The 26,092-nt window shown below is 45.5% G+C and overlaps 1 protein-coding gene across 2 annotated transcripts; it reads right to left on the reverse strand.

The window, feature by feature from the left end:
• Window positions 1–1,035: 1,035 nt before the first annotated feature.
• On the reverse strand, window positions 1,036–23,844 carry RD3 (RD3 regulator of GUCY2D). Of its 2 annotated transcripts, none has more exons than XM_066316147.1 (3): window positions 23,768–23,844; window positions 12,788–13,102; window positions 1,036–5,080 (listed from the first exon to the last, which is right to left on the reverse strand). In XM_066316147.1, exons 2-3 carry the CDS (start codon window positions 13,081–13,083, stop codon window positions 4,783–4,785), a joined length of 594 nt encoding a protein of 197 aa, XP_066172244.1. In that variant the 5' UTR covers window positions 13,084–13,102; window positions 23,768–23,844; the 3' UTR covers window positions 1,036–4,782. The 2 variants fall into 2 exon arrangements, with proteins under 2 accessions (XP_066172244.1, XP_066172243.1); XM_066316146.1 differs by lacking the exon at window positions 23,768–23,844 and adding an exon at window positions 23,098–23,318.
• Between the last annotated feature and the right edge of the window lie 2,248 nt (window positions 23,845–26,092).

Here is a 26,092-nt window from a genome sequence, read left to right on the forward strand (position 1 = left end):
AGCAGTACCAGGGAAAGGCAGGCACTGAAATTACGATGTCTCTGCTGGCACAGGTGAGTGGAACTGAGGGAGGCCTAATAGTCCTTCTTCTGTTGCAGGGCACAACCAAAAAAGCTGTGATGGATGCAGTCCAGTTCTTCTAACAATGCTTTTTGGGCAGAACTACAGTACCATATGCTTTGGCGGGGAGGTGTAGCAGAACACAGGAATATCAGAGTGGCCATTCAGTCAAACTGTAGTTTTCCTTCTAGGAGAGGGCCATAGCAATGTCTGGGGGAAGTAGGGTAAGCAGCAACACAGATTTGCTTGTCCACAGCTTCTGGCAAGGAGTAGCTCAAGCCCTGTGCTTGAGCACTGTGGTTTACTAACCCCCTGTACTCACACGGTCTCCTTTTGGAACCACTCATCTGTCCGATGTGCAGAATGTGCTAAGCAATGCAATTCATGCTTCACTAATACCTCATGTGGGGGAAAAAAGGTTCCCTTTTGTTAAACACATGCATGCTTTGTATATATAATGCTTAGCACAGGGAGTCCTGAGCCATCTGGGGCCATCTGCTGATATTAAAGTGTTCCAGTACACAGGATCAGGTATGGAATCAACAGAGTGACTCAAAAGTCACTGGAGACAAAACACCCATTTTGTCTCCCATATCATCTCCTTTTGTGGTAATACTGGTTAATGTAAGACGTGCTTGGAAGCACATTGATGAAGACTTCCATTCAAGGTTGTATCTGCAGCCCGTGTAGTTTCAGAGAACTTCAGACCTTTGCAATTGCTTAATCCTGGTTATTTATCACCTTATATCTTGAGATCTGATTGTAGAGGTAGCAAGATAGAAGGTGGGCAGTTGCATGTGTAGCCTGTAGAGAGAGGATGGAGGGGTTTTTGTTTAAATCAAGTGCCTTTACCATTTGTGCCTTCCTGCTTTGATACATACACAGTAGGGTAGTGGAACAGCTGTTGTGTTTGGCTAGATATAGACAGATTATATTTCAGGAGATCTTTAATTAAAGACAACAAGTACAAATAAATTGGTTTATATTCCACAGCTTTGCTTTAATTCTCCAAGGTTCTGTGTTGAAATGTATAAACAGTGCAGTGTCAGCAGACAGGTATTTCCCTCAGAGCTTACTCCAATTCCCCATGGCATGACAGCTGCCTGAACTCTGTGCTGATGTGGGTGAGGAACCTCAGCTCCTGCCTGCACATCCCTTCTGGCTGACACGGCCCGTGGCCAGGCTCATCTCTAGAAGCCACAGGAGCAGGGCTGCACAGCCTCCCTGTGAGAGCAGTGGCTCTAAGGAGTGCTGACCCCCAGAAGCTGAGCAGTGTGCCTGAGCTGCTGCCATTAATTATTAGAAGGTATAGCAAGTCTAGGACTGCTTTTTACTGGGTGTGACAACGTCCTTTGGACAGCACAACACTGTCAGCAACGGGGCAACAGTGATGCTCTGAGCTGATACTGAAAGCCTTGCTCAGTTCTGAAGAAATGTTTGAGGATTTAGAATGGTTCTTGTTCGGTTCTCTTTTGTTTGTTAGTGATGATGTGCTGCTAGTTAACCTTTCATTCTCAAAGCATTAAGACACAGGATGAGCTCTCAGGAGGTGCTAAAAACAGATCAGAGGGTCTCATCAGGATTTTTTTGTTGTTTTTACACTAGAAGGTAGTGCAGGCCAGGAGAAGCAGAGCTGTAGTCAGACAGTTACCAAGGAGGACCTGATCTTCACACTCCACAAGTTTCATGAGAGTTTATTTCAGACCACCATTAGTCCAGATTTGTGGTTTGTGAGCCACCTGCAATGGATCATTTGGGTTGGCTTTAGCCAGAAACAATCGGGTTAGCCTGCTGTGTGTGCCCAGTGCCATGGACCATAGCACAGTAGGTGGGGACAGTCAGGAGTTTCATGTTCCTCATTTGAACTGACACTAATATAGCCATGCCAAATGTGGAATTGGGACAAGGCAAACATGAGTGCAGAGTTGTTGCTGCATGCTGAGACCAAAGGATCATTTAAGGTTAAGTCTACAGCATTTCTAAGAAAAATGAACACCACAAGCAGTGCAGCAGTTGTGCACCCTGATCACCTCCCAGCTCTGCTTCAGTACTTGCTGCTGCATGCACAATGCAGGAGCTCACAGTCAGTCTCCAAGCAGCTGGCTGCAGGCAAACATGGTACTACTTCTACCCCTGTAAGAGCACCATATAGCATGGAGTAAGAATAGATTTCTCACCGCTTGGTATCTGAATATCCCTCCATCATCAGTTCCTACCATGTGCCCAGTGTAGCTTCCAGAAGTGGTACAGGGAGACTGATACTGTTCAAGAGTTTGCATTACATTTTATTGCAGAATTAGAAATGAGAGGTAAGTTGAGGCAAAACAACTGTCACAAGGACTGCCACAGCCTGGCCTCCATAACATGCAGGGCTTTGACCAAAGGTCAGATCTGTCTCCCTTTGCTGCACGAGAATGGTGTCTGCCAGCTGGAAGTTGTTTATGAAGGGCACAGCACGATCACAGGCTGCTGTGATAGTGTGAACACCCTTCAGTGATTTCCCTGGCTTAGTACATTGCTGCAGGGAGGTTACTTACTGCTGATTCCCCTTAAGAAAGAGTGAGCATACTACTGACACTGTGCTGTAACAAAGGGTTTTGTGGCAGTGTGTCAGAATGTCCCATGTGTCCCAGCAGTCCATCAAACATCACATCGATGCGGTCAATACTGAAAGTGTCAAACAGAACATAAGTGCAAATAATATGAATACAGAGCTGCAGCATGAAATTCATGAACTCATCTCAGCCTTCAGTACTGTACCGTGGCTAGCAAATATATAAAAAAAATATGGCTGACTTTTTTCCAAACTAGAATTGTTTCTGGGAATTGCTGGTGACACCCTTGCTAGAGATCCTACATCTTCTAGACAGCTAAGGCTATGCTAAGTATGTCAAGCCTTGGTTTTTACTTCCTCTACACAGTCACATTACTTCACAAGGACATATGGCTGAAAAACACTAAGCTGATTGTCAGAAGGCTTTAAACTCTCTCTCATTGACCTCGAGTTGAAATAGCCTGTCCCAAACTGGATGCTGTATTTGGAAGCCCTGACTTTTTGATTAAAAGTGAGCTGCTTTCTGTCCCTAGGAGGGTTGCTGCCAGCAATGTTTACCAAGGGGTAGAAACTAGCCTGGTGCTAGTAAGAAAGCCTTACTTACATAGAAAATCTTACATAGCCCAGAGGGGAGAGAGGAAGAGTCAGAATCTCAGGCTCAGAGAGCCCTTACAGGGTTGATCTTGATCTTTGTTTTAAGCTGCCTTCCTCCATCTCTGGAAGAAACTGCACATTTCTAGTCTAGGATAGATTTCATGTACTGGAATTCTTCCCAGAACTGGCACAGCTTCAAAGGGTTTTAATCTTGGCTATAGAACCCACATGCTGTTGCAAAGATCCCCAGGGAAAAATAGCTGGAAACGGACAAAAGAACAACAAAGCTCCTGGGTCCTCCAGGAGGCTGTACCCCACTGAGATGATTCCCCAAAAGCCAGTCATAGAAGCAAACCCTCTCTTTGTTCCCCATCTCCAATTGGTCACCACAAAGCATCCTAGCCCTTGGGTTCTCCGCAGGACACTTGACTTTTCACAATGTGCCCTACTGTTCCCTTTGCTGCTGAGAGCTCTCCCTACAGATGCTGAGTTAGGGCCTTAGCAGCTTTTCCTTAGTGGCATTTTCCTGTCTCTTCAAGGTCTCAGAAGAACCTTCATCTGCCAGAGCACTTCAGTCACTTACAGCAGCAGAAAGTTCACATGATCTCAACTGTTGCCACTGTACAGAGAGCCCTGGAAAGGAATGCTGAGTCCCTTCACCCTTTCCTTTACAGGGATATTCTACTTCAGCCCTCTGTTAGGCTTGGCCATAAACATTGATTTCACCCCACTGATTTATTTCTGGGGTGTAGGGAGGTGCACTTAGCTCAGCAACACTGAGCGCTGAGGCCCCAGAACAGCACTTGACACAGCACTGAGGAATCCACCTGTGTGTCTACACAGCAGGTTGATAAATTTCTATCTACTCTGCAGGTGCAAGGTTCAGGGGGTTCTGCCTGCACAAAAGAGAAAGTACCCAAGAAACTTGAACATGCATAAACTGGTGGTTGTGGAACATGATTGGTCTTTAGCCTCAAAAACCTTGGGTCTGTTTCTACTCAGGTTGCATTGTGAACTGTCAGCAAAAAAGGGGATCAAGAGCAGTGCTGAGGTTACCTGTGAAGTTTGTTGTAGCACTGAGAAGGGCTATTAGCTGGAAAAGGAAGTGCAGTTCCAAATCAGATACTAGCTTTAACTCACAAGCCTGATCCTGCAAGCCTCACTCATTTAAGTGGCTGTCTTGCTTTCAGCAAGATTGGTCCATCCAGCAGCTCTCAGTAGCTTGAGCCAAAAGTTCTTATAGATAACTACATCCAGGCTGGAGGGGAAAGGGAGAAGACAGACATAGCAAAACTAATTCATTTTCCACAAGAAAGCAGTAATAAAAATGAGATAGTAAGTGAGCCTGGCCCTTAAGGTTACTGAATAGCTACTGAGTTAAAGGAAAGGCTACCATGTTTGTTATAAATGGTGTCACAGACTGCAGGCATCAGCAGTGCTCACTACGGACACAGCTTCCAAGACAGAGACAGGCAGGGAAAGAGAGATGGAAAAAAAGAAGAAACAGTAGAGTTTAAAAAGGGTTAACTGGAATTTTGAAATATCAGTGTCTAAAAACCTTATTCAGTACAGAGTCAGAAATCCTTGGTGTTCCGAAATTCTGGCATGCTCCAAACCCTCCTGTTGGGCTGGGTGCCCCGTTCCACATCCTCAGAGATGGTCTTGATGTCACTGATGAATGGGGAAATCCTGGAGCGAGATTTAAATGTTGTTAAGGAGAGGCTGGTTCTGTTCTTTGTGTTCCATTGCTTTGCAAGCTTCTTGGCCTCTTCCTCCTCTTTGATCTTCTCAGCAGCTTCCTGCAGGACGGAGCGGAAGAGCCGGGATACTTCCTGCGCTTCTGGTTCGTACTCTGCCACAACTTGCCTGAACCTGGAAGCACAGTCAAGGCACAGCTTTGATTAAAGACATCAAATTACAGATTGCTGCCAAATCGCTGTGCTAGGCTTGGAACTTGCACTTTCCTGCTAAATGAGACTCCCTGGACTGAAAGGAACAACAAAAAGGAGGAGCGATGAAGATACGCCCAAGGTCTTTAGAATCACAAGTAAGCCAGGGAATGTAAGGAAGCGATGAATCACTGTTTCTTATAAGCACAAGAAATAATAGGGAGAACCAAACAAAGCTAGAGGGCAAGTTTGAAACAGAAGGAAGTGCTCTTTTCACACAACACCAATTAAACCAGAACTCAGTGCTATCAAGAGCTTGAGAAATAAAATTATTGGACAAGTTTGTGGAAAATGTCCCCATCACTGATGATTAAACATGATTGTCCAAATTCACGTCATTGCTCGAGGTAGTCCCTGAACTGCAGCTTACCAAAAGCTCAGGATAGACCAGGGAAAGCCCCACTAGACTTCCCCTGTTTTCCATTCTTGTTCCCAATAGCATTACCCAATGGCCTCTAGACAAAGGAAAATCCAGTCACTTTGTTTGGTAGTCTTTCAATATTCAACCTTCAGTGAAATAATATTTCATCTTCCTATGGATTTCTGTAAGATAAAGGACTGGCTCAGCTGAAAACGTCTTGGTTGGCAGCACGATGCTGGACCTAATTAGATAACTCTGAATTACTTCAGTGCCTTCTCAGCAAAGAGCTCAAAATGGAGTTTTTTGAAATTTAGCTTAATACCAAGGAAGTGAAGCATCACCACTGTTTATTTTGCAGTTGAGGAAGAAAAGATGCAGAGCAGAACAGTTTTTCTGAAGCCACTGAATGGGCCACTGGCTGGGCAATGAAGAGATCATGCCACTCCTGACACCATGTTGGGTGAATTGTTCCCAGCCTGGAGAGTGTGGGGTCCACTCCCAAGGCTCACACACGGTCACGTAGGTATTCTGATTATTCTGTAATAGTATGCATTTGTGACAGAGGGTAATATGGCTACTCTTCTCATAAATAATCAGTCCTTAATGTAAAATTGTACCGGCAAGCAGAGTTAAACTAGTACTTCATTAAAATCCAGATATTTGTACTCCAGGGAAGCTACAGTGTATAAGGTAAGCATTTTGACATTTTTCTCCAATGGAACTTAACAGGGATGGAAAACAGTAGGATTGTATTTAAATAAGCAGAAGCTGATAGAGTAAGATATTGCTTCTTGGGTTTTGATAAGCCCCAGGAATGTAAGAAGGAGTTTAGCACATATGGAATTGAATTGCCTAATGGTGTGCCAAAGGACATCCAAGATAATAAGGACAGGAAGCAAGCCAAAGAGAAAGCAGAAAGACTTTTTGCATGTTTATGTATTTTGACTCCAACTGTGGAGGCCTGAAATTGGACATGCATCATGACACCCAGCTGTATCCCTGATATTTCTCTCCCAGCAACTACTGGCAGCTATGGGTACAGTTGTGGAGACACCAGTGTTGTTTTCTGAGGGGACTCAATGTCAGCACCAAGTCCCCACCAGTGTCAAGCCAGAGCAGTTGGACACAAAACCTTCCAAAGTCACCAAAATATTTCTTAATTGTTTCAGTTGCTTTGGATGAGTTCTAAATCCCTCTCCTTTGCCCCCTCACCAAAAACCTCTAAACTTTGAATGTTTGGGTGCAAAAAGCCTCTGAAGTGCTGTAGTTCATGCTCATATTTAAATGCTGGCACAGTGATGCCAAACTGAATTGTGCAGAGCCTGGAAGGGCAAGAGATGATCTCTTGCTGAGGGTTAGCAGACAAGAGCAGGAGCTCAGGTTTGTTGGACATTGCAAGCTTCCTTTCTGCCTTCTGAGGAGGCATGGCAGTTGCATTATCAAAGAGCCCAAAATACAGTTTTCACAATAAATTCGTTTTTCCCTTTATCCTATTTGAAGCATAGACAAATGAATCCATAGAAACTCAAGTTTTCACGACATTCTTATTATTATATCAGGGAAAGCAGCTTCAAAGGATTTCTATTGCAGAGGTGAACAAAAATGAGTCATTCTGCTATTTTACTTCAATGTGTGTTTTAAAGTGAGGCACTGTTATATTATATATATAAATATCATTACATCCTCCTCTTTTGTATTGGCAATTGTGCACCCAAAAGGCCTCCTCACTGCCTTCACTTCCAGAGGCTGTGTGTCATACTGCTGGATTGTGGTTACAGAGCAGGGAGCAGCATGCATCAGGCTATTACTGGGCCAATGCCTGGCTCTGGCAACAAGAGAGGAGATGGATGATATGACAGCAAATACACCCCCTGTGCAGAGAGCTCTAATGCTAGTGCCCTGTGTTGCTGATAACACTCCCAACCAATCCAGCTGAAATCGTTTTCTGAAATCAGTGTAACTTTCCACCTGCACAGTTATCTGCCTCTTTGCACTCTTCTTACCTTAGTTTTGTCAACACTGCTGTTAAGATTTACCTCCAACTTTTCAGGACCAACACCATAACTACTTCTTAAGGATTTGAGTAGGTCTAAGAAACAAAGAGAAAGCAATCCAAAAGACTGTCAGCCAGTCACACAATGAAAAGCCTCCCTGATTCTGATGGAGAAGGGAAAGGGGATCCTTTTTTCTCTCCTAACAGGAGAGAGACCCCTTTAGTCTCACCCCTTTATTAATACTCACCTAACTTCAGTACCAGCATGCTCGTGTAAGGGACAAGCTCATGTAGGAAGTCCTAAAGGAGTGCACACCACAAATATTTCTCAGGAGAAAAGATGGACAGGTTATCAGGGCTGAGCTCCAGCTAAACCAGTCTGTGTATCACGAAAAAAGTTATGTTTTTGCTGCAGGCACCTACACATAACCGAAGCCCTCTTCCCCAGTACCCGTGAACACCAGTTGATGTGCTGGATGATCCAGCAGTCTGCTCTCTGCACAGAACACCCAGTATGTAAAAACAGAAAACCACTGGAATCAAGGAGTATGGCCTTGTATCTTGGGAAACAAACTCCACACAAAGCTGCTCAGTGGGGTTAAGAGCACAAAATTGCATAAGGCTTATCTGTCTTCTCGCACAGGTTAACACCCTTACACTTTTGCATGGGATAGCTTCAAACTAGGCAACTGCACAACCATGTCCAGAAACACCTCAACAGGGTTTCTTTAGTCATCCTAAAAGCAGACCTCTCTATCACATTTGTGGCTCAAGCTGTGGAACTGCTGGTAGCTGTCCTGGAATACATCGTGCAAGTCATGAAGCCTGAGACGTGACAAAAACTCACCTTGACCCAGCACAGCTCTGGGGAGGGTGTATAGGCATACACAGGGATGAGCACATTCCCCAGTCCAGGCAGTGTTTGAATCAGAGTTCAAACGAATTTGTTCTTTAAACTGTGATCCTTCCATTGCTTTACAGGGCTGTCAGATTTCAGAATCCAGCCGTGCTTGGCTCATACTGGCACTGCTTTTTAAAGCTCTGTCACCTGCCTGTGCTATTCTGTAGGTCCCCCGTACAGTAGGTTCCCTAAGCACAGCCTGAACTCTAAAGACCTGTTAAATCCAGTGAAAGTCCATGGACCTAAACAATGTGCTTATAGTTCAGGGTATTCCTTAGCGCCCATCTGAATGGGGAGCTCTAAGTAGATTTAATCATTCAAAGAAAATGTGGGGTTGCTTAGTGCTAATAATTAGCTGCTGACTCCTGAATCTATATTTTTGAGCAATAATTCTAGTTATAGGGTAAAGCTATGAATAGCTTTGCTAGAGAAGGCTCCTTGACTCCCAAAGGATTACAGCATTCACACTAATTGCAACACTCATGTCACATCACCTCAAACTTAAGCTCATAATTGTAAATAAGTCCACTTCTGATTTTAGTAATTTGTCTTACGTTCAATCTTACAAGGAAGGCCACTTCAGCTCTACACCATCCATAGAAAATTACAGTCCTTAGCCTGTGATATTGATAACAACTCAGATCACCAAAATGCGGGTTTACATTTCCAGACTATGGAGTTTTTTTGTTGCCTTCTGGGCACAGGAGGACAGAAACAAACTGCTTCACTTTTTCTGAAATTGAAAGAAATTAACAGACTTTATCTAACTCTGACTAGGATTAAAGCTCTGAGTAAAGATGGGGAAAATCTAGCATTTTTTGTTGCCTACATACTATTCTACTTGTTCAGTTTAACCATGGTAGTTAGGTACAACAGGCCTCACCAAATTCACTGTCATTTCCTTCAGCTCCAGGATTTAATTTTAAATAGCCAGCGATCTCTAACCCAGTAACCTAAAGCTAAGTTACTCTTGAATGCAATGGCTTTATTTGCATGAGATGAATCAGAGTCTCCAGATACTGATGCTATTTGCAGTGTATTTGAATCCTTTCAGAATTCCATGAGACTCAAAGAGAAGTTTCTATTGACCCAAAATAAAAAATAGGCAGTCTGGATCTGAAAAAAACCCTCTTCCATTTGTGAAGTGCTCCTTTCCAGCCTCCTCCACATCTAAAGAAATAAATCTGGAGAAACTTTGCCTCTTAGCAAATGAACCCATACCCACAGAAAAGGACAATTTGGGTAATCATTTAGATCTTTAGAGAATGAAGTGACATCTCTGAACTCAGATTCTTACAAAGAAGGAGACCTTGCATGACACAAACAAAACAAATTCTGCAGTCTTGCAAGATGCCTGCCACTTGTGTTATTTAAGAATTATGTGCTTGTCAAGTGCAAAAAGGACTTCAAAAAGGACCTCAGCTCTTCAAATATCTAAAAAAGAAGGGAAAGGATCAAGCTTACTATTTCAGTCAGAACCAAGGACTCCAGTAGGGTACACGCTCTGCATTTGAATTTCCCAGTGTAAGCTCACAAATGTTTTTTTGGTGGAAGATTTTTCTAAAAGCTGCTACTTATTAGGAAGTCACAGAGTATTGGAGAGAAAGCATCAGCAATGCAATGATCTTGTTATTAAAGTACCTCGCTGGAAATGGGGAGGTTTCATTGCATTCCTATTATACTCATCTTGTGAAATTTCGAGGAAGATACTAAAATCTCCATTTTATCTCACAGTCTGAGAAGATAATTTATCCAATTTTGGCTTTCATTTAAATTGCAGGCTCTATCTTTTTTCTTTCTTTCTCCTGTACATTTTTGCTCCGAACATGGCAAGCCCCATTCTTTTTCTTTGTTCCTCACCAGCAATGAAAATTCCATGGAATGACAGAGGTCTCAGTTAGAAGGTAGAAAAGAGGATGGGTCAACTCTTAACATTTCCAATACAAGATGAAAGGATTATTGAATAAAACTAGGACACATTTGCTTAAGATAAGCAAAACACAGGTTTTTTTATAAAAGAGTTGTAGTCCAGGAGTGGAACTCTGCCACAGGATTCCAAAATGTTATAAATTTCCATGTGTTCTAAAAGAGAAAAGCCTCCACAACCTAAACAGCTGAAAGAAAAAGCCACATGAGCCAATTATGGACATAAGGTCCACTTGTGGCTCCAAAAGTCTCCCAGTTACAAGGCACAGTAAGTTGGATGCTATATATGAGGTGTAATTGTCCCTGCTGTTGGATTTGCTTCCTTCTCCTTTGCTCTTTTCCTTGCGCTGATGTCACTGCTGAAATTTTCAGCCTCCAGGGTTCCAACACCACTGGCCACTCTGTCACATACAAACTGTACATCAGATCAGCCAGACCTTTGATGCAATCCAGTTCCACCATTTTTGTGGCTGTGATAGTCCCTACTCAGTCACAGAACTGAACCAACAAAGGTTATGAAATCCTCATTTTTTTAGTGTGGTTCTGCTAACCACACAAGCTCTGTAAAATGTGCCACTTCTTGAATCATAGTGTAATACAATTTATGACAGCACCCTATTTGTAAAAGGAGTTTTAAGAGGGTGGTTTTAGCCTTTTTCAATCATGCTCACACAGAGTCCACCAACGCTGTTGGGTACATTTATCTACTGCCATCAGTATGCTGAATCCTGAACAACAGTGAAGGAGCATTACAAGCTGCACTGAAATCACACATCTTGCATGATCTGTCTCAATCAAAAAAGAAATATCAGAGCAGCAAGTTGTATATGGTTCAGCTTAATACTTTCCTGAAGAGGATGAACCTCGGGGCCTCCCCACTCCAGCAGCCAAATCCTGTTGGAAATGGAAATAGCCTGTTTGCCAGACAGGCCTTGCTCAGTGGCCCTGGGGATGATAAAGACAGCTCTGAATCCCAAGGGTTTGAAGTGGCTTGTTTACAGCATAGCTTGGAGTTACACAAATACAAGGCAGGTGTTGTTCCCAGCAAATTCTCACTGGAGAGGTCTTGGTCACTGAATGACCCCAAATCTCTGCTTCTGCCACCATGGCAACTTTTGCAAGAGCCAAGGCTCTGTGTGCCAGGTTGTTTCCAAGGTTCAGCCCCAGGGAAGATGAGGACGAGAGAAGTAATTTCAGCATTCTTTCCTGGCAACACCCACTGTAAGACAGAGGACCAGCTATTTCCAGAACTTTTACAGTTGCAATTCAGAGGCTGTAGATTCATTTGTTCAAGGGAAAACAGAAGCCAGCATATGCAGTGAGGGACTGGAAGGTGGTGAGAACCCTCCAGTATATGTCCTGCAAGGACTGTGTTCCCTCTAATCCCAGCTGAAGACTATGTTGGAACAGGGGAAGGTGATTATAAAGGCCCATTTCACAACTTTGCTTTGGCTAAGGTGCACTTCAGGGTCACCGTTCCTCACTTTGCCAAGTTTGCCTTCACTGTGCCAAGTGTAAGAGTTTATCTTAGAACAGCCACCCCAAAAGGAAAAGAGCCACACCCTTCCCTTCCAGTCTGGATGCTACAGCAGGCTTAGATCGATTTCTAAAGGCATTTTCACTGGAGGTCACTCAGCTGGCAGGCAGCAATCCTAAGCCTAGCACTTGAAAGGCTCAACAGCAAGCCTGAGAGGCTGTGCCTACATCTTCACTGCAGAAGTCAGAAGTACCACTTGGCTGTTCAAGCCAACTGCATGTCCCACCTGCATCCCATGACCCCATGTCTAGGGTGAAGAGGGAGGGTGGGGAAGGGAGACATTCTTTGGGAATACCTGGCTCACAGGCTGAAAAAAATAATAGCACCTTTTGGCTACTTTGGACACTGGGAACAGGTGCCTCAACAGACCTGCTGGACAGCTTTAATCAAGAAGGCTCCAGTGAGAGGGGGGAAACACCAAAGGAGGTTGTTCAGAGGCTGTGGAACCTCTGCCCTCAGAGATATTCAACAGTGGACAGGACAAGGCCCTAAGCAACCTAATCAAACTTTGAAGGTGGCCCTACTCCAAGTAGGAGGTGGAAGTACCTCCCTCTAGAGGTCCCTTTAAACCTCAGTTTCTCTAAGATTCTAAAGCCTGAAGCAAAAAAAAGCCATCACAATACATAGATGGCACCTGTTTGTCAAGCAAGGTAATGCTGCTCTGGCTACTCAGGAGCATGAAGTACTCAAGCCAATGTCAGAGGGAAATAGCATGTTGTAACTTCTTGGAGGAAATGATGTTGTGTCAAACTGACTTTAAACATTAGATTTCCCTTCTCTCATGAAGACACTATCCCAGCACAACTCACGATACAGGATGCCAAGTTTTGGTTCTGTCAGTCCTAGCAACCCTCACGCTCTCCTCACACATCATAAAGAGGAAAGGGGGAAAGGCAAGGCCTTCTACTGTACCTGAGGATGACAGGCCCGCAGTAGGAAGGGTGTATCTTGGTGCACATGTCCTCCAGCTGCAGGCGCTCTCCGGGGCTGATGTCGTAGCTCTGCTTGGGGTAGCTGACCAGCCAGCCGTAGTCCACCCCCGTCTTGATCTTGCGGTACTCGTTCTCCCGCTCCCGCTGCTGCTTCTCTGCCTGCTTGATCTGCCAGCTCAGCTCCATCATCAGCGTTTCCACCACCATTTCTGTGGGGCTCCTCTGGGAAATGCGGTTGGGGGGCTCATTCCACCTGAACCAGGATGCCAATGACATAATGCTCTGTGTGTCCTTGCTGGGAGTGGGTTGAGGGTAAAGAGGGAGAGAAAGAGAATAGTGCCATCATCAATACACCTCAGCTGAGAACATTCTTCCCTCCCCACCCCTCCAGTCTGTTGTTAAAATTGCCACTAAATAACCACTTGAAAACAATTGGTGCTGGGCACCTTGAGAAATCTCACTTGTAGCCTCCAGCTTGCTCAGAGGGTGAGACAGAGGGCGAAGAGGCACCGTCTCCCTAAACTTCCACTCACCGTGCAATTAAAATGAGTCACAGTCCTTACACCTTAAGTCAGGTTACAAGGATACCTTGCTCCCTCCAGGCTAGGCTGGGGAAGCATTCTCCTGCCCACACATGGGGCTTAGGCTCACCTGGCTGAACTCTCATGGGAGGGCATGACCTTGCAGCAACTGGGAGATACATTCTAGCCAGGAGATCCTTAGAGAGGAGCCAGAATTAAGTGACCTGGTGCAGAGGGTTGAAGCTGATGCTCACCAAGTACTCATCAAAGCTGCCCTATCACTCCCTTCCCCAGTTGGACAGGAGAGAGAAAATGTATTGAAAGGCTCATGGTTGGAGATAAGGACAGAGAGACATCACTAAGCAATTATTGTAAGGCACAAAACAGACTCCACTTGGGTATATTAGTTAATTACTAATCAAATCACAGTTCAATAGTGAGAAATAATCCCAAATCTTAAAACATCTTCCCCCACTCTTTTCTTCTTCCTGGGCTGAGCTTCACTCACAGATTCTGTACCTCCTCCCAACCAGCAGTACAGGGGGATAGGGAAAGAGAGTTGTGGTCAGTTCACTACACATTGTTTCTACACTCTTTCCTCCTCAAGGGGAGGACTCCTCACATCCATCTTTGTTCCAGCACAGGGTCCCTCCCACAGGAGACAGTCCTCCATGAACCTTTCCAGTGTCAGTCCTTCCCGTGGGCTACAGTTCCTCATGAACTGCTCAGGTCTCTCACAGGGAGTACAGTCCTTCAGGAACAGGCTGCTCCAGTGTGGGTTCCCTGTAGTGTCACAAGTCCTGCCAGGACACCTGCTCCAGCATGAGCTCCTCTCTCCAAGAGGTCATGCCAGAAGCCTCTTCCATTTTGGTCTTCCCATGGGGTCACCACCTCTTTTGGGCATCCAGCTGCTCTGGCATGGGATCCCTCATGGGCTGCAGGTGGATCTCTGCATCCCCTTGAACCTCCATGGGTACAGCTGCCTCACCATGGCCTTCACCATAGGCTGCAGGGGGATCTCTGCTCCGTTCTCTGAGGGACCTCCTGCCCCTCCTTCTGCACTGACCTTGCGGTATTTAGAGCTGTTGCTCTCCAATATCTTCACTTCTGTCTCCCAGAAGCTTCTGCTCTTTTGTTTTTCCCCCTTCTCAGACCTGTTATCCCAGAGGTGCAACCACCTGGACTGATGGCCTCAGCCTTGGCCAGCACAGGGTCCTTGCTGGAGCCATCTGGAATTTGCCTTGCCAGATATGGGGGAAGCTTCTGCCAGTGTGTCACAGGAGCCACTGCTGTAGCCTCCATCACTACCAAAACCTTGCCACACAGGCCAAATACACCTGGGGAGGTTTGCTGCTGCTGTGCTGTAACATCAGCAGCAGAGCTCTCCCCTGCCTGGGCAGCACTCACAGGGACCTGAGCTTCAAGGCCAGACTCAGCTTTAACCATTATTTAGCAAATGTGTTGCTGCATGCAGCACAGGCTACACCAGCTTCTACAAGCTGAAGTCCAATTATTTGCCTTGCTGCAAGGAGCACTCCTTCAGCACCACCACCAGTGCCAAGGGAACTGAGGCTGCTCTGAGAAGGAAGCAGAAGCATACCAAGGTTTAAATTGTTATTACTTCTAAGTGAGAGGTTTCTACTTCTGGGGACTTACCCAGCACTTAGAACAAATCACATAAATCAGCTCAGAAAAAGATGGAATTAACTCCACCCAGCCAATCCCTTCATGTTGTCCCTTCAGGAGGACAATGCATGGAACAAAGTTATTACCTATTGTACTTGTATTTAAACACAATGGAATCCAAAACAGGCACTAGGGAGCTGAACAGGAGCAAAACAGCATCTGTTTCTTCACACAGTGCACTTACGTGCCTTGTTGCTCCCTTCCATTAGCCCCTGGGGAGAAGGGGTGGCACAAATGATGATTGCAGCTGGGATTACAGAAAGGCCACTCCTGGCAGCAGCCCAATCAGGACATGGCGTCAAAAGTTAACCTGAGGGCAAAGGATTAAAGAGTCTGATTCTGCAGGGCCTGAGCAAATCCTCACTATTGGGACACAGACACGAAATGGAGGAAAATATGCTTTTGATTTAAGCTTCACCTTGGGGGCTAAGGCCTCTAGTGACAATAACAATCACCAAAATCTTGTAACTACACAGTACTCCCACTAGAGCTGAGAGTCATGAGCTCCCAGACTCCCTGGATGAAAAATGATCAACAGGATTCTGCCATGACTGCAAGGAAAAGACGCTTCCATGCATCATTCACTTGTCATAAAGTAGCCTGTTCTCTTTCAAAAACGTTCATGCTATGAAAGTAAAATGCTCCAAAAACCTGGATAGTTTGTACAATGTCCCATGTCTGAGATTATTTCTAATGCTTAGGCTTTTCTAGAATCAGGAAGTTTTCCAAACTGCATGAAAGGACTGGTTTTTCTAGTCCTGTAGCCTACTTCTCCCAGCAAGCAATACCAGTTCCTTCAGAAGGCAGACATAAAAGGGCTGAAAGCTTCCACAGGTCACAGAAGCAGCTACCTCAGAGTGTCAGGCTGCAGATGCTCTCCTGAGACTGCAGGAACAGGAGCACCTGGGCTGGTTTACAGCGCCTGTACAGGAGAGATCCCGGCAGTGATCACTGCTTGTGTCCTGGAGCATCAGCTGTGATTATCCTTGTGACAGCAGCCACAGCAAGCAGCTGCTGCAAGGACTCCTGCTCCTGTGTCATCCCTGTGCTCTGGAGGAGGAGGAGCAGCCAGTCCTGCCATTTGTGTCTCTCGCCAGGGTGACTCCAGCTCACAGCTCCCACATCACCACGCAGAGCTCTTGTCCAAGACACAGGAACAAGCTCAGGCTGGAACTGATGTGCTGACAGCCTCAAAGCCGTGATCCTGCCACTCCAGCATGCACCTGGATCTTGCTACATGGTGGCCTCCACTCTCCATTACACATCATTAAGGATGAAGACCTTTCTCTTGGTCTGATCATCCCCTGTGTATCACTAACAGAAGTGAGGAGCATAACAGGCCACAAGCTGTTGTAAATAACTTAAAGTCTCCTACTTCTTTTCAGCTTCTGTGATGACAGTTATTTCTGTAAGCTGTTACAGGTACCATTATTATTTCCATTTGTGCCTTTATCTGATGAAGGTGAGCATGCCCTTCTGCATTTTAATTCTGGCTATGACCTGGTCTCACATTGGTTTAACTCTGCTGACTTCAGTGGCATTAGGAGTAAATCAGTATAAAGCATTACAACTGTGAAGCTGAGGAATGCCCTTCCAGCTATTCCTAGCTCACCAGCTGTTTCATTAGAAGAGGAGCAAGAGAGGAATTTAGTGGTCAGACTGGGAAAGAGAGCAAGGAGATGTGGATTTTGCATGATCCTGGGCTGTTCTTACTGTCTCTATGGTTTTTAGTTCCACGGGTCTCCCTTAAAGCAAGGCATTCTGCATGAGAACCATTTTACTTAGTACTATTATCACAGAAAATAAGCATAAAAATATTTTGGATACCTTGTCTGCTGAACCTGAGCTTTGCCCAGTCCCAGAGCTTTCAGAAAGCTTTTCAGAAAGCTCTGGTAAAAGGCAGAATTGCTTTTGGTTTGGGAACATGGATACCTCTGACCCCAAATGGGGCTTTCACTTAACTGCCATAAAAAAAATCTGCTTTCAGATGAGAAGAATATAAAGGGAAAGCACCTCACCTGCAGTTGAAATGGCCTGTTTTCAAATGAAGGAAAATCCCATGCAAGTGTTTCCAAGCAGCTTGTGCTGGCTGTTCCTAAGGGAATCTTGTTTGTATGAGATTGTTTCCTTCCCCTTCTCTCATCCATCATCTCCTCTTTTGGAGAGCTGGCAAGTGGCCATCTCTATTTAGCAGGCTCAACAAGCCACCACTCTTCCCACTACTGCTCTTATCAGCCTGCAGAAGATACTGTGGGCTCCATTAATTGTGGCTGCTGGCTTTAATTTAAAGTTCACAGGCTAATCATTAACTGACTCAAAATGGCTTTCCCATGTGGAAAACCTCAAAGGACTGTTGGCAAGATGTGGACAGCTAAAGAAAGGCAAAAGTCACAGACTGACCTTCTTATTGGAGATAAGGACAAATTTACACTTACCAAGTGTTCACATTAAAATTATGTTTAAAAAGAGACATTGCCCCAGCTGTACACAGATCTTTCTGTTGCACACTTAGTCCATTTTTTAATTCCTTCTAAGAGGCTATCCTGGCAGCTGACACAATCCAGTTGATGAACTATTCTGGTGTTACTCAAGCAAAATTTACGAGGGGTTTGTGTAAGTTCCACTCCAGAAACAGATCTGCATGTTGAGATTTTGGTGTCATTGACCCCAGACCTTTGTCTAGAAGACAAGACTGCCCCTCACACTGTTGGTTGCAAGTGTGACCAATCACTTCACAGAGATTTAAGCACACATTTACCCTAGCTATGCTAAAGTCTGGAACACCTCTCTCTCTCTCACACAGCCTCTGAGGGGTTGCTTCAAATTTTAGCAATTGTTAGTAAGTCCGTCTAAGAGTTTTTCATGTGAATGTTTCCTGTTAGTTTTGCCTTTCTTCAAAATTCCTTTTTGTTCTCTACACTGTCAGCAATTCCTGTGTTTTTCTCCTCCTGTACTTTGCAGCTTTCTCCATTCTTTTCTCAGGGCATGTTCTAAACAATTTCACCTCATCTTCCACGTTCTCACCTTCTCCCATGTTACCCCACGTGATTTCCTCTTCTTGTTCCAAAGAACGCACCACAGAATCATCAGAAATATCAACATTCACATGCCTTATCTGTTTTTTCACCTTCTTAAAACAGGATTTCAGCCCTTCCGAGCCCTTTTACCAGCAAAGGGAGTATCCTTGGCCTGGTCTCTGGCTGGTCTTTGGCCAAGTGGAGGCTGTTCATACAACCTGACAGATACAATCTCCTCCAGCCTCTTGCAGGCTGGATAACCGCTTGCAAAGACTTGTTACTTAGCAGGGCTGCTTTCCGATAAACCTTGAGTCAATCAGCAGGGCCAGTTTAGAGTATAGAAAATTAACTCCTGAGAATAAAAAAGTCCTTTCCATTGATCCTTCTCCTAGCTCCCAGCTTGTAACGCCCTGCAGGATAGGAGAGGAGTATGCAGAAGGTGGGAAATGTGCAATTTGGAAAAAAAAAGAGAGTAGAATTGGACTGTCTATAAAGGTATATCCTCTCTGACAAGTCTCCTGGGGTTTGCCTTTGGCTTCCAAGTCCAGGAGTGCTGCTGACAATCCTGTGTGACTCTCAAGAGCCTTAGGGGTGTGGTGATTGTGTAGGAGCAGAAGGAGAAGCCTTAAAGGGTTTAGGTGATAGGAGCCTAATCCATAATCCAGTGATGTCAATAGACAGGTTGTCACTTAGCTGTAGGTAGATTTCCAGAAAATCCGTCATCATCCAGTCAAAGCATACAACAAACAGGGCTGAGGAGCTGGGAAATGCCTTCCCTCCCTTCTTGTGGGTGGTAGTTCCCTACAGTTACAGTCAGAGAGCAGAATTTGCTCATGCAAGATACTCAGCCTTTTTCCACACATGCCAGGCCACAGGGTAACAAACAAGGAAATTTATTTATAAAGTGGGTCAAATCTCTAAATTGTCCCCATAATTGTACTTTTAGAAGACACATAATCATGGGGAAGAGAGACAATGAGAATCTGCAGAGCACATTAAAATTTGTTTTAAATTATTTACTTCTTTAGTAAAGTTTGGATTACATTGTCCAGGAAAGTCCAGTGTCCTTCAGATACCAAAAGGTATCAAGTACCTGCTTGGACTGCAACCCATAGGTAGATTGAAATTGGTTTGGCTACACTCATCTCTGAATTCTGTGCTAACTGATGCAATGTTTAACAAGCTGCTCAGGCAGAAATTGTGGCCATGGTTGTGCTGCTGACTCTATCTGCATGAAGTAGCATTAAGTAGCAACAGCATCAAAGATGAACCTCAAAATCTATTTCTCTTGTGATGAAGATATTTTAATTTTGTTCCAAAGAATCTTAGCAACTTCTTCTAATTAAGAAACTGCTGCCAACACCTTCTCAATTTTATTTATATAGTCCACCATAGCTTTGTAAAAGAATCCCTGTTCTATGTTCTTCACCACTTTCTGGTTTGCTCAGCCTGGAGAAGAGGAAATTGAGGGGAGACCTCACTGCACTCTACACGTTTCTCACAAGGAGAAGCAGAGGGGCAGGGACTGATCTCTGTGGCGTCCAGAGACAGAACCCAAGGGAGTGGCCTGAAGTTGTGTCAGGGCAGGTTTAGCTTGGGTGTCAGGAAAAGGTTCTTCACCCAGAGGGTGGCTGGGCCCCAGAACAGGCTCCCCTGTGGTCACAGCACCAGCCTGACAGAGTTGAAGGACCATTTGGACTACTACCCTGGGGCATACAGTGTGACACGTCAGGATGTCCTGTGCAGGTACAGGAGCTAGACTTCAATGACCCTTGTGGGTCCCTTTCAACTCAGGATATTCTGTGATTTTTTTAAAGTTACTTGCCATTATTCTCTCCAAACAGAGCATTTTACCTTACCAGGGCTGAAAGAACTCTATTTCCTATCTGTCTGGAATCTCACTTCTTGTTCAGTGACATGGAAGGCAAAGGTGTTTACAGCTACTTGCCACGTGATTGTAATCTCAGGGGAAATTATTATAACCTCAACCTGAGATGCTACAAGGCAATTAATGCGGAAAAAGCAGTAGGTAGAGCTTGTCGATCAAGAAATGTAAAAGCAATGCAAATACCATGATATTAACACAGCAGCATTCCTCATTCTGACCTGCAAAATAAAGAGAGAGAACTTTGGAGGACATTCAGGGGGTTGCTTATAGACCACAGCAGAAACCGTGTTTTGCTTTATAAGCACACTGATTCCCCTGTTGTGATGGACACAAGCTATTTCTGGACTAAAAAAAAATTGAAAATCACAGTGGTTAAAACGTTTCCAGGTACACGACCCTGTTACAAATACCAAGGAGCTTTGAATAACAGAAGTGCAGGGGACTAAGCGAATGCTTTAAATGCAACCTTATTGTCAAGTCCTCGTGGTTGCAGGTGTTTAAGGACAGCCCAAAGCACCTGACAGCACGGGAGCGAGCCAGCTGCGACAGGGCACTGTGGCACCTCGGCATGCCTGGCAATGCCTGTCTGTCCCCAGCAGGGCTGTGCTCACGGTCCGACCTGCCTGCCCCGGGCTGACAGCTCCTGCTGCTGCCCAGCTCTGCCTCCGACTGACGAGCGCTCCCAAAAAAGCCTGACAGCCTTGCTGCTGCTCAGCACGCTGCCCCATTTCTGTGTTCGCTTTTCTCCAGCAGCCTGGGCATTGTCAGCATTATAGAAAGGGACCGGCTCTTTGTCTGCCGTGTTTCCACAGAGAGTTACAAGTCACTTAAGCCTTTAGTGAAGGTGCATGACTAAAAATCACCGCTAGGTAAACGTGACAATAGGGCAGTCGGAGCGAACCAAAGGTGCTGCAGGACAAAAAAGAAACAAAAGTGGTACTTTTTCTACCAAAGGAAAGGTTGAGCGGCCCTCTGGAAATACCACAACAGCAATGATATACGTGAATATATCACATTTTCTACAGCTGGTAGCCCTCACAAGATTTTTTTTTTTTTTAATGAAAGCCTTTAAAATTGAGAACACACTCAAAGTACTGCTCTTATCTCCCCAGTATTTGTGTAATTTGTAATACAATCTTAGAGCTTCAATCTTCCAGAAAGTAAGTCCATCTGATGCATTTTACATCTGCATTTTGATTGCAAGAGGGATAAAGAAACAAGAATTGAGTACAAACTGGGCCCCAAGTTCAGGCATGAATGAGAAAAATGTTTTCCAGTCACTAACCAAAACACAATGAGACAAGGTAGCTGATCTAACAGGTACAGCTTCATGATCTACAGCAAAGCTACACAAATGTAATACAGATTTGCCTCGCTGAAATAAATGAGAGATCTGTTGATTAACTCCAGATGAAGATCCAGTCTGCAGATCTTAAAGAAAGCGTGAAGGAAGGGCCCAATAGCTTGGAGCTCTGCTAATGCCTGGCACTCTCTACAGAAGGTAATCTATGTGTTATCTGCAGAAGCAAAAGGGTGGGCTCTACTCAAATCTGCTCATGAAGCAGAGCAGTATTTGGCACTTTGTCTACTTATCAAAACAAATGAGATCCCTTTGTTGAAAAACAGGACTGTTTTCATGCCAATTTCTCACCCATGCTTGAAACAATGTAGTTTCTAGTAGCAACCATAAAAACACTCTGTCATACAACTTACACTAAACTGTTACCTAAACCTACAGAAGACAGGAAATTAAAGCACAATGAATTGCTCTGTTTGACTGACTTGTTATTAAAACTCCTATATATTGCTCAGATCTTGCCATGTTGGATCAAACACACCTTCAGTTGTATACCTTGCTTTGATCTCTGCAGACTACAAAGCCAGGTTTCCAGTCGGGACAGAAGGATGTGAAGTATTCTTCACCATTCATTCAGCTGTGTAAATGAGAGTTCAGAAGGGAGCGCAGACCCATAGCTTTTCTGTTATTAAAATCATTCAAACCACCAGAAAAAAATACTCTGCAATAAATCTGTAATAGCATCTGATGGAAGGCTCCAATACAAAAGGCTTTCAGATTAAAAACTTTGAGAGATCCCCAGCTCATCTTTCTCTATTCTACTAACTACACAATGTTATTAAAGGGGCAGTAATGTCACAGATTGGAGTTTCTAATACTGTCATCCACTGCAGATACTCATATGTAGAGTTATATAAAGAGATTGAAACTCTGACCCAAAGGCATATTCCACCTGTTGTCAGGTCCTCTGAAGTTTATTTATTCATATATTGTGGCGAAGACCAGACTAAGTGCTGTGAGAATGGGCAGGTGAGATGTGCATTCTCCATGCAGGCTGAGGACTGATTCTCCTGGGAAAGCAGGAGTAGCTCATAGCATCGTAAGGTGAAAATGCATAACAGACACCTGTACATTTCTGTTCAGAACTGAACTTTAGTTACAGTATCTACCAGAAAAGATATTGACCAAAGGTCCCCGAAGTCCTGCTCTGCCACGATTCACTGCAGAACTTCTCCTACAGTGAGAGTTTTCTCTGTACTGCAGAATACTAGGCCCAGTGTTAAACTTAGATCATTGTAATAGGAGCTACTTAAAAATATACATTGCTCTAAAATTAGCAACCAAAAGAAGAATGCTAAATTTACAGCTTGAAAACTTAAGCCTGTCTTTATTGGGATCACCTGCAGCATTGGCAGAGCTCTGGGAAAGCTTATGCTTTCCCCCCTGGAACAGCTGCATGTCCCACCTGCGGGCACAGAGAGAGCAGTCTCTGTGAGCAGTGAACAGCGCTGTTGTCACACAGGTTTTAATTAATGTATCAGCATCAGGAGATGTACAGTGTGTTCCATCCCTAGTTACACTGCCATAACTCAAAAGTTGCCTGACTGACCTTCGTGGTGCCTCGCTGGGGTTAACAAACACTGGACTTCCACACTGCAGACACTTAGCAGGGCAGGTGTCGAATCAGAGAGATTTTAAAAATGGCATAAGCAGAAGGCGGCATCAACCATGCTTTCCTCCTCGATCCCCCGTCCTTACGTAACCAGTTACCCAGCGCTTCTCGGTGACCCAGGCCAGCCGTGCCCGAGCCCCGCCTGGGAGAGCGGTCAGAGCACCGCGGCCCCTTTCCCTTCCCTTCCCTGCCCACCCATCCCGCCTCACCTTTGGCACCAGCGCTCCCGCTGCTTGTGCGGACAGACAGACCCAGGGCGAGCCGAGAGGGTACCAGGAGGAGGACGTGGCTTGAAGTCAAGCCCTCTAAAACTGGCACAGCAGGCTTAAACCCACACTGGGGTATGGATTAGCCCTGGTGACGAGATATAACAGCTGGGCTTACGGCAGTGCTTTTGAGCGATTAGAGCTTGGTCCAGTACCTCCACACACACACACACACACACACACACAGCTTCCCGGCAAAGAGCCGGCACCTCTCGGCTCAGCCAGACTTCGGCACCTGTTTAAAAGTCCCTCCAAACCACGAAAACTTTGTGAGGTTTTCTAACCCGCAGCTGAGCCGGCTCTTTGAAGAAATGCAAGTACTTGAGGGCACTGGGACTTTCTGCACGGCGGGGTTCGCTCCCGTCGCCCCCCGGCCGTGTGTCCCCGGGCTCGGGGCTGTCCCGGCGCTGTCCCGGCGGAGGCGGCCGAACCCCGCCCTGCCGAGAGCCGCTCGGGCCGGGCGATAACAGGGAGCGGGGACACCCCGGCCCCGGGCTCCTCGCCGCAGGGACAGAGGTCCACTCCGCCGGGCACCACCTCCGCCCCGCCGGGCACCCCGCCCGCCGCCACCGGCGATGTCCCCGTTCCTCCTCCCCCCGCTCCTCCTCCTCACCGCGGTGCCCGCTCCGGTCCCGCCGCCGGCGCCCAGCCGGGGCAGCGCCTCTCGCCGCCGCCGCTCCGCCGAAGTTGAGCGGAGCCGCCGCTCCGCCGCCGCCGCCGCCCGCGCCCCGCCCGCGCCGCCGTTCCCATGGCGACCGCGGGAAGCCCGTTCGGCCCGGGAGCTCCGCCCGGGCACCCACCGGCACCGGCACGGCGTCAGACCCCGCCGGGACTCACTGCTGTAGACTGGATTTGCACCGACAAATAAAGAACGGCGCGGAAACCGGATCTGTTCATTCATTTCTCGCCAAGTCCTTCGGGAGCAGAACAGAACAGCCTTCGGCCACAGAAGACACAAGGGTTTCGCCGGGTTTGGAGGCAGGAAGAAGGATGAGCGCTCGGCACGGGAGATGGAAGGGCATGGGAGAGAAGAGGAGGAGGAAGGTTTTTACAATGAGGGCAGTGAAACACAGCTCCGGGTTGCCTTGTGAGGAGGTGGATGTCCCATCCCGGACTTAAGGGCACGTTGGACCGTGCTCTGAGCAGCCTGACCTACCTGAAGATGTCCTTGCTCATTGCAGGGGGCTGAACTAGATGGTCCCAGTCACACACGGCCGGAGTGTCCCCTGTGAGCCCACAGTTCTTCACCGAGCCTCTTCCCACAGTGCAAAAATGCACAAAACCACCTACAGTATCATTGGCCAAACCCCCACCAAATCAAGGAGAGCCAGGCTGTCAGAGGGCTGCAGAGCCACAGCCTTGGGACAGGACAGGTGACAGGTGACACACTCAATGGCACGTGCAACTTCAGCATGTATGTAAAGTCAAACATGTCCCCCCTGAAAACCTTTCATAAATTATGGTCCAAGTTCTGACATCTTGGGATTTATGCAGCACTCACACAGGCAGAGGACAGAGGTGTTTCAGGCCATACGTGTGCAACACACATAAACCAAAACAGCCCAGCTAAAAAGATTACAGATTACAAGATGCCCAGTGCAGTCTAAATTAAAATGTATGAGAATGGGGGAGTTTTAAAGTTTAGTTTATTATTAGATCAAAAACCACAACTGGACTAACAAAGAGATTAGAAGCATTTTTCTCTGCTAATTATCTGTGGAGGATTACTTGTCTGTCCTGAGCTTTGATTTATAAAGCTTTATAACCCAGCTCAGTTTATAGAGGTTTATAACATTCTGGGTATGCTCTGCTCTAAATGGGATTGTTCGGTTTAAGTAAAAACTCATTTTACATTAATAAACGTCATAATATTTTTATACATTAAAACCTATTTCAAAAGTCATCAACTCTGACTAATGCCTAACAAAACCCCCTTGAAAATACTTAGTTTTCAGGTGTATTTTCCAGGTTATATTTTCAATGCAGTGAATTCCTGGAAGTTCTTGTCGTGAATCAGAGACATTGATGATTGGGGAATATCTTGGGGAACATTTCTTTGCAGATATATAAGCCTCACAACTGAAAAATCATTCATCTCTCCCATATCTTACTTAGCAATTGAAACCATGGATTCTTTTACTGTTGTACTGACAGGACTTACCAGATCAGTCAGCACTCAGATCATCAGTTGCTTGGTAGCAACGCTCTGGTAACATAGATGGAGGGAAGATTTATTCAGTGGTACATTTTCCAGGACACTCCATGACAATCAGGTTTGCCCATACTGCAATTTGCAGTGCATTTGAACAGTGTGTAGTGTAGTGCACTTGGGCCTGCTATTTTTCACCATTTGTCAGATGCTGCCCTGACTCACCTGAGCACACTGCTAACACTGCAGATGTTGCTTGCAGAGCCTTCATATTTTGGTGTCAAAGTCATGGACCTCTGACAATGGCACTGAGGATGGTCTTCTCCAACCAGTAACAATCATATTGCTGCTATCTTCTGCATGGGTCCAACCAGAAGCAAATAATCCCACTCAATCACTAACAAAAAGCAAATATAATATGGTAGGGTTATATTTGGCCTGCTGGTTTTTGGCTGAGTTGCTGAAATGTGCTAGGTAATATTAATGGGGCTCACAGAGGGAACATTGCTTTTTCATAGACTTACAATCTTGCTTAGAAAAGTGCCACTTTCATAGCTAAATACCATTTTTTTGCAGTGTTTGTTTTTCCTCAGCAAAACATTTTTTCATTTACTGGAAAGATCTTCATGCTATTTACTCCAAATCCAGTTAGCCCACCCACACAGATGTGTACCATGAGCAAAACAAGAGGAAGTTCATTCAGTCTCCAGCAGCAATCCCCAGGCTTTGCAAGGCTGAGGCCCATTTTAGAACAACTGGCAATGTTGCCATGTCTTTTCTAGCACATAC

The sequence above is a fragment of the Sylvia atricapilla genome, chromosome 3 (genome assembly GCF_009819655.1).
Source record: "Sylvia atricapilla isolate bSylAtr1 chromosome 3, bSylAtr1.pri, whole genome shotgun sequence".
Taxonomy (NCBI): Eukaryota; Metazoa; Chordata; class Aves; order Passeriformes; family Sylviidae; genus Sylvia; species Sylvia atricapilla.

Coding starts and splice junctions, on each gene's coding strand:
- RD3 (XM_066316147.1), bottom strand. CDS start 13,083: ATGTCATTGGCATCCTGGTTCAGGTGGAATGAGCCCCCCAACCGCATT. Junction 5,081..12,787: donor TGCGGGCCTGTCATCCTCAG/GTACAGTAGAAG, acceptor CTGTGCTTCCAG/GTTCAGGCAAGTTGTGGCAG.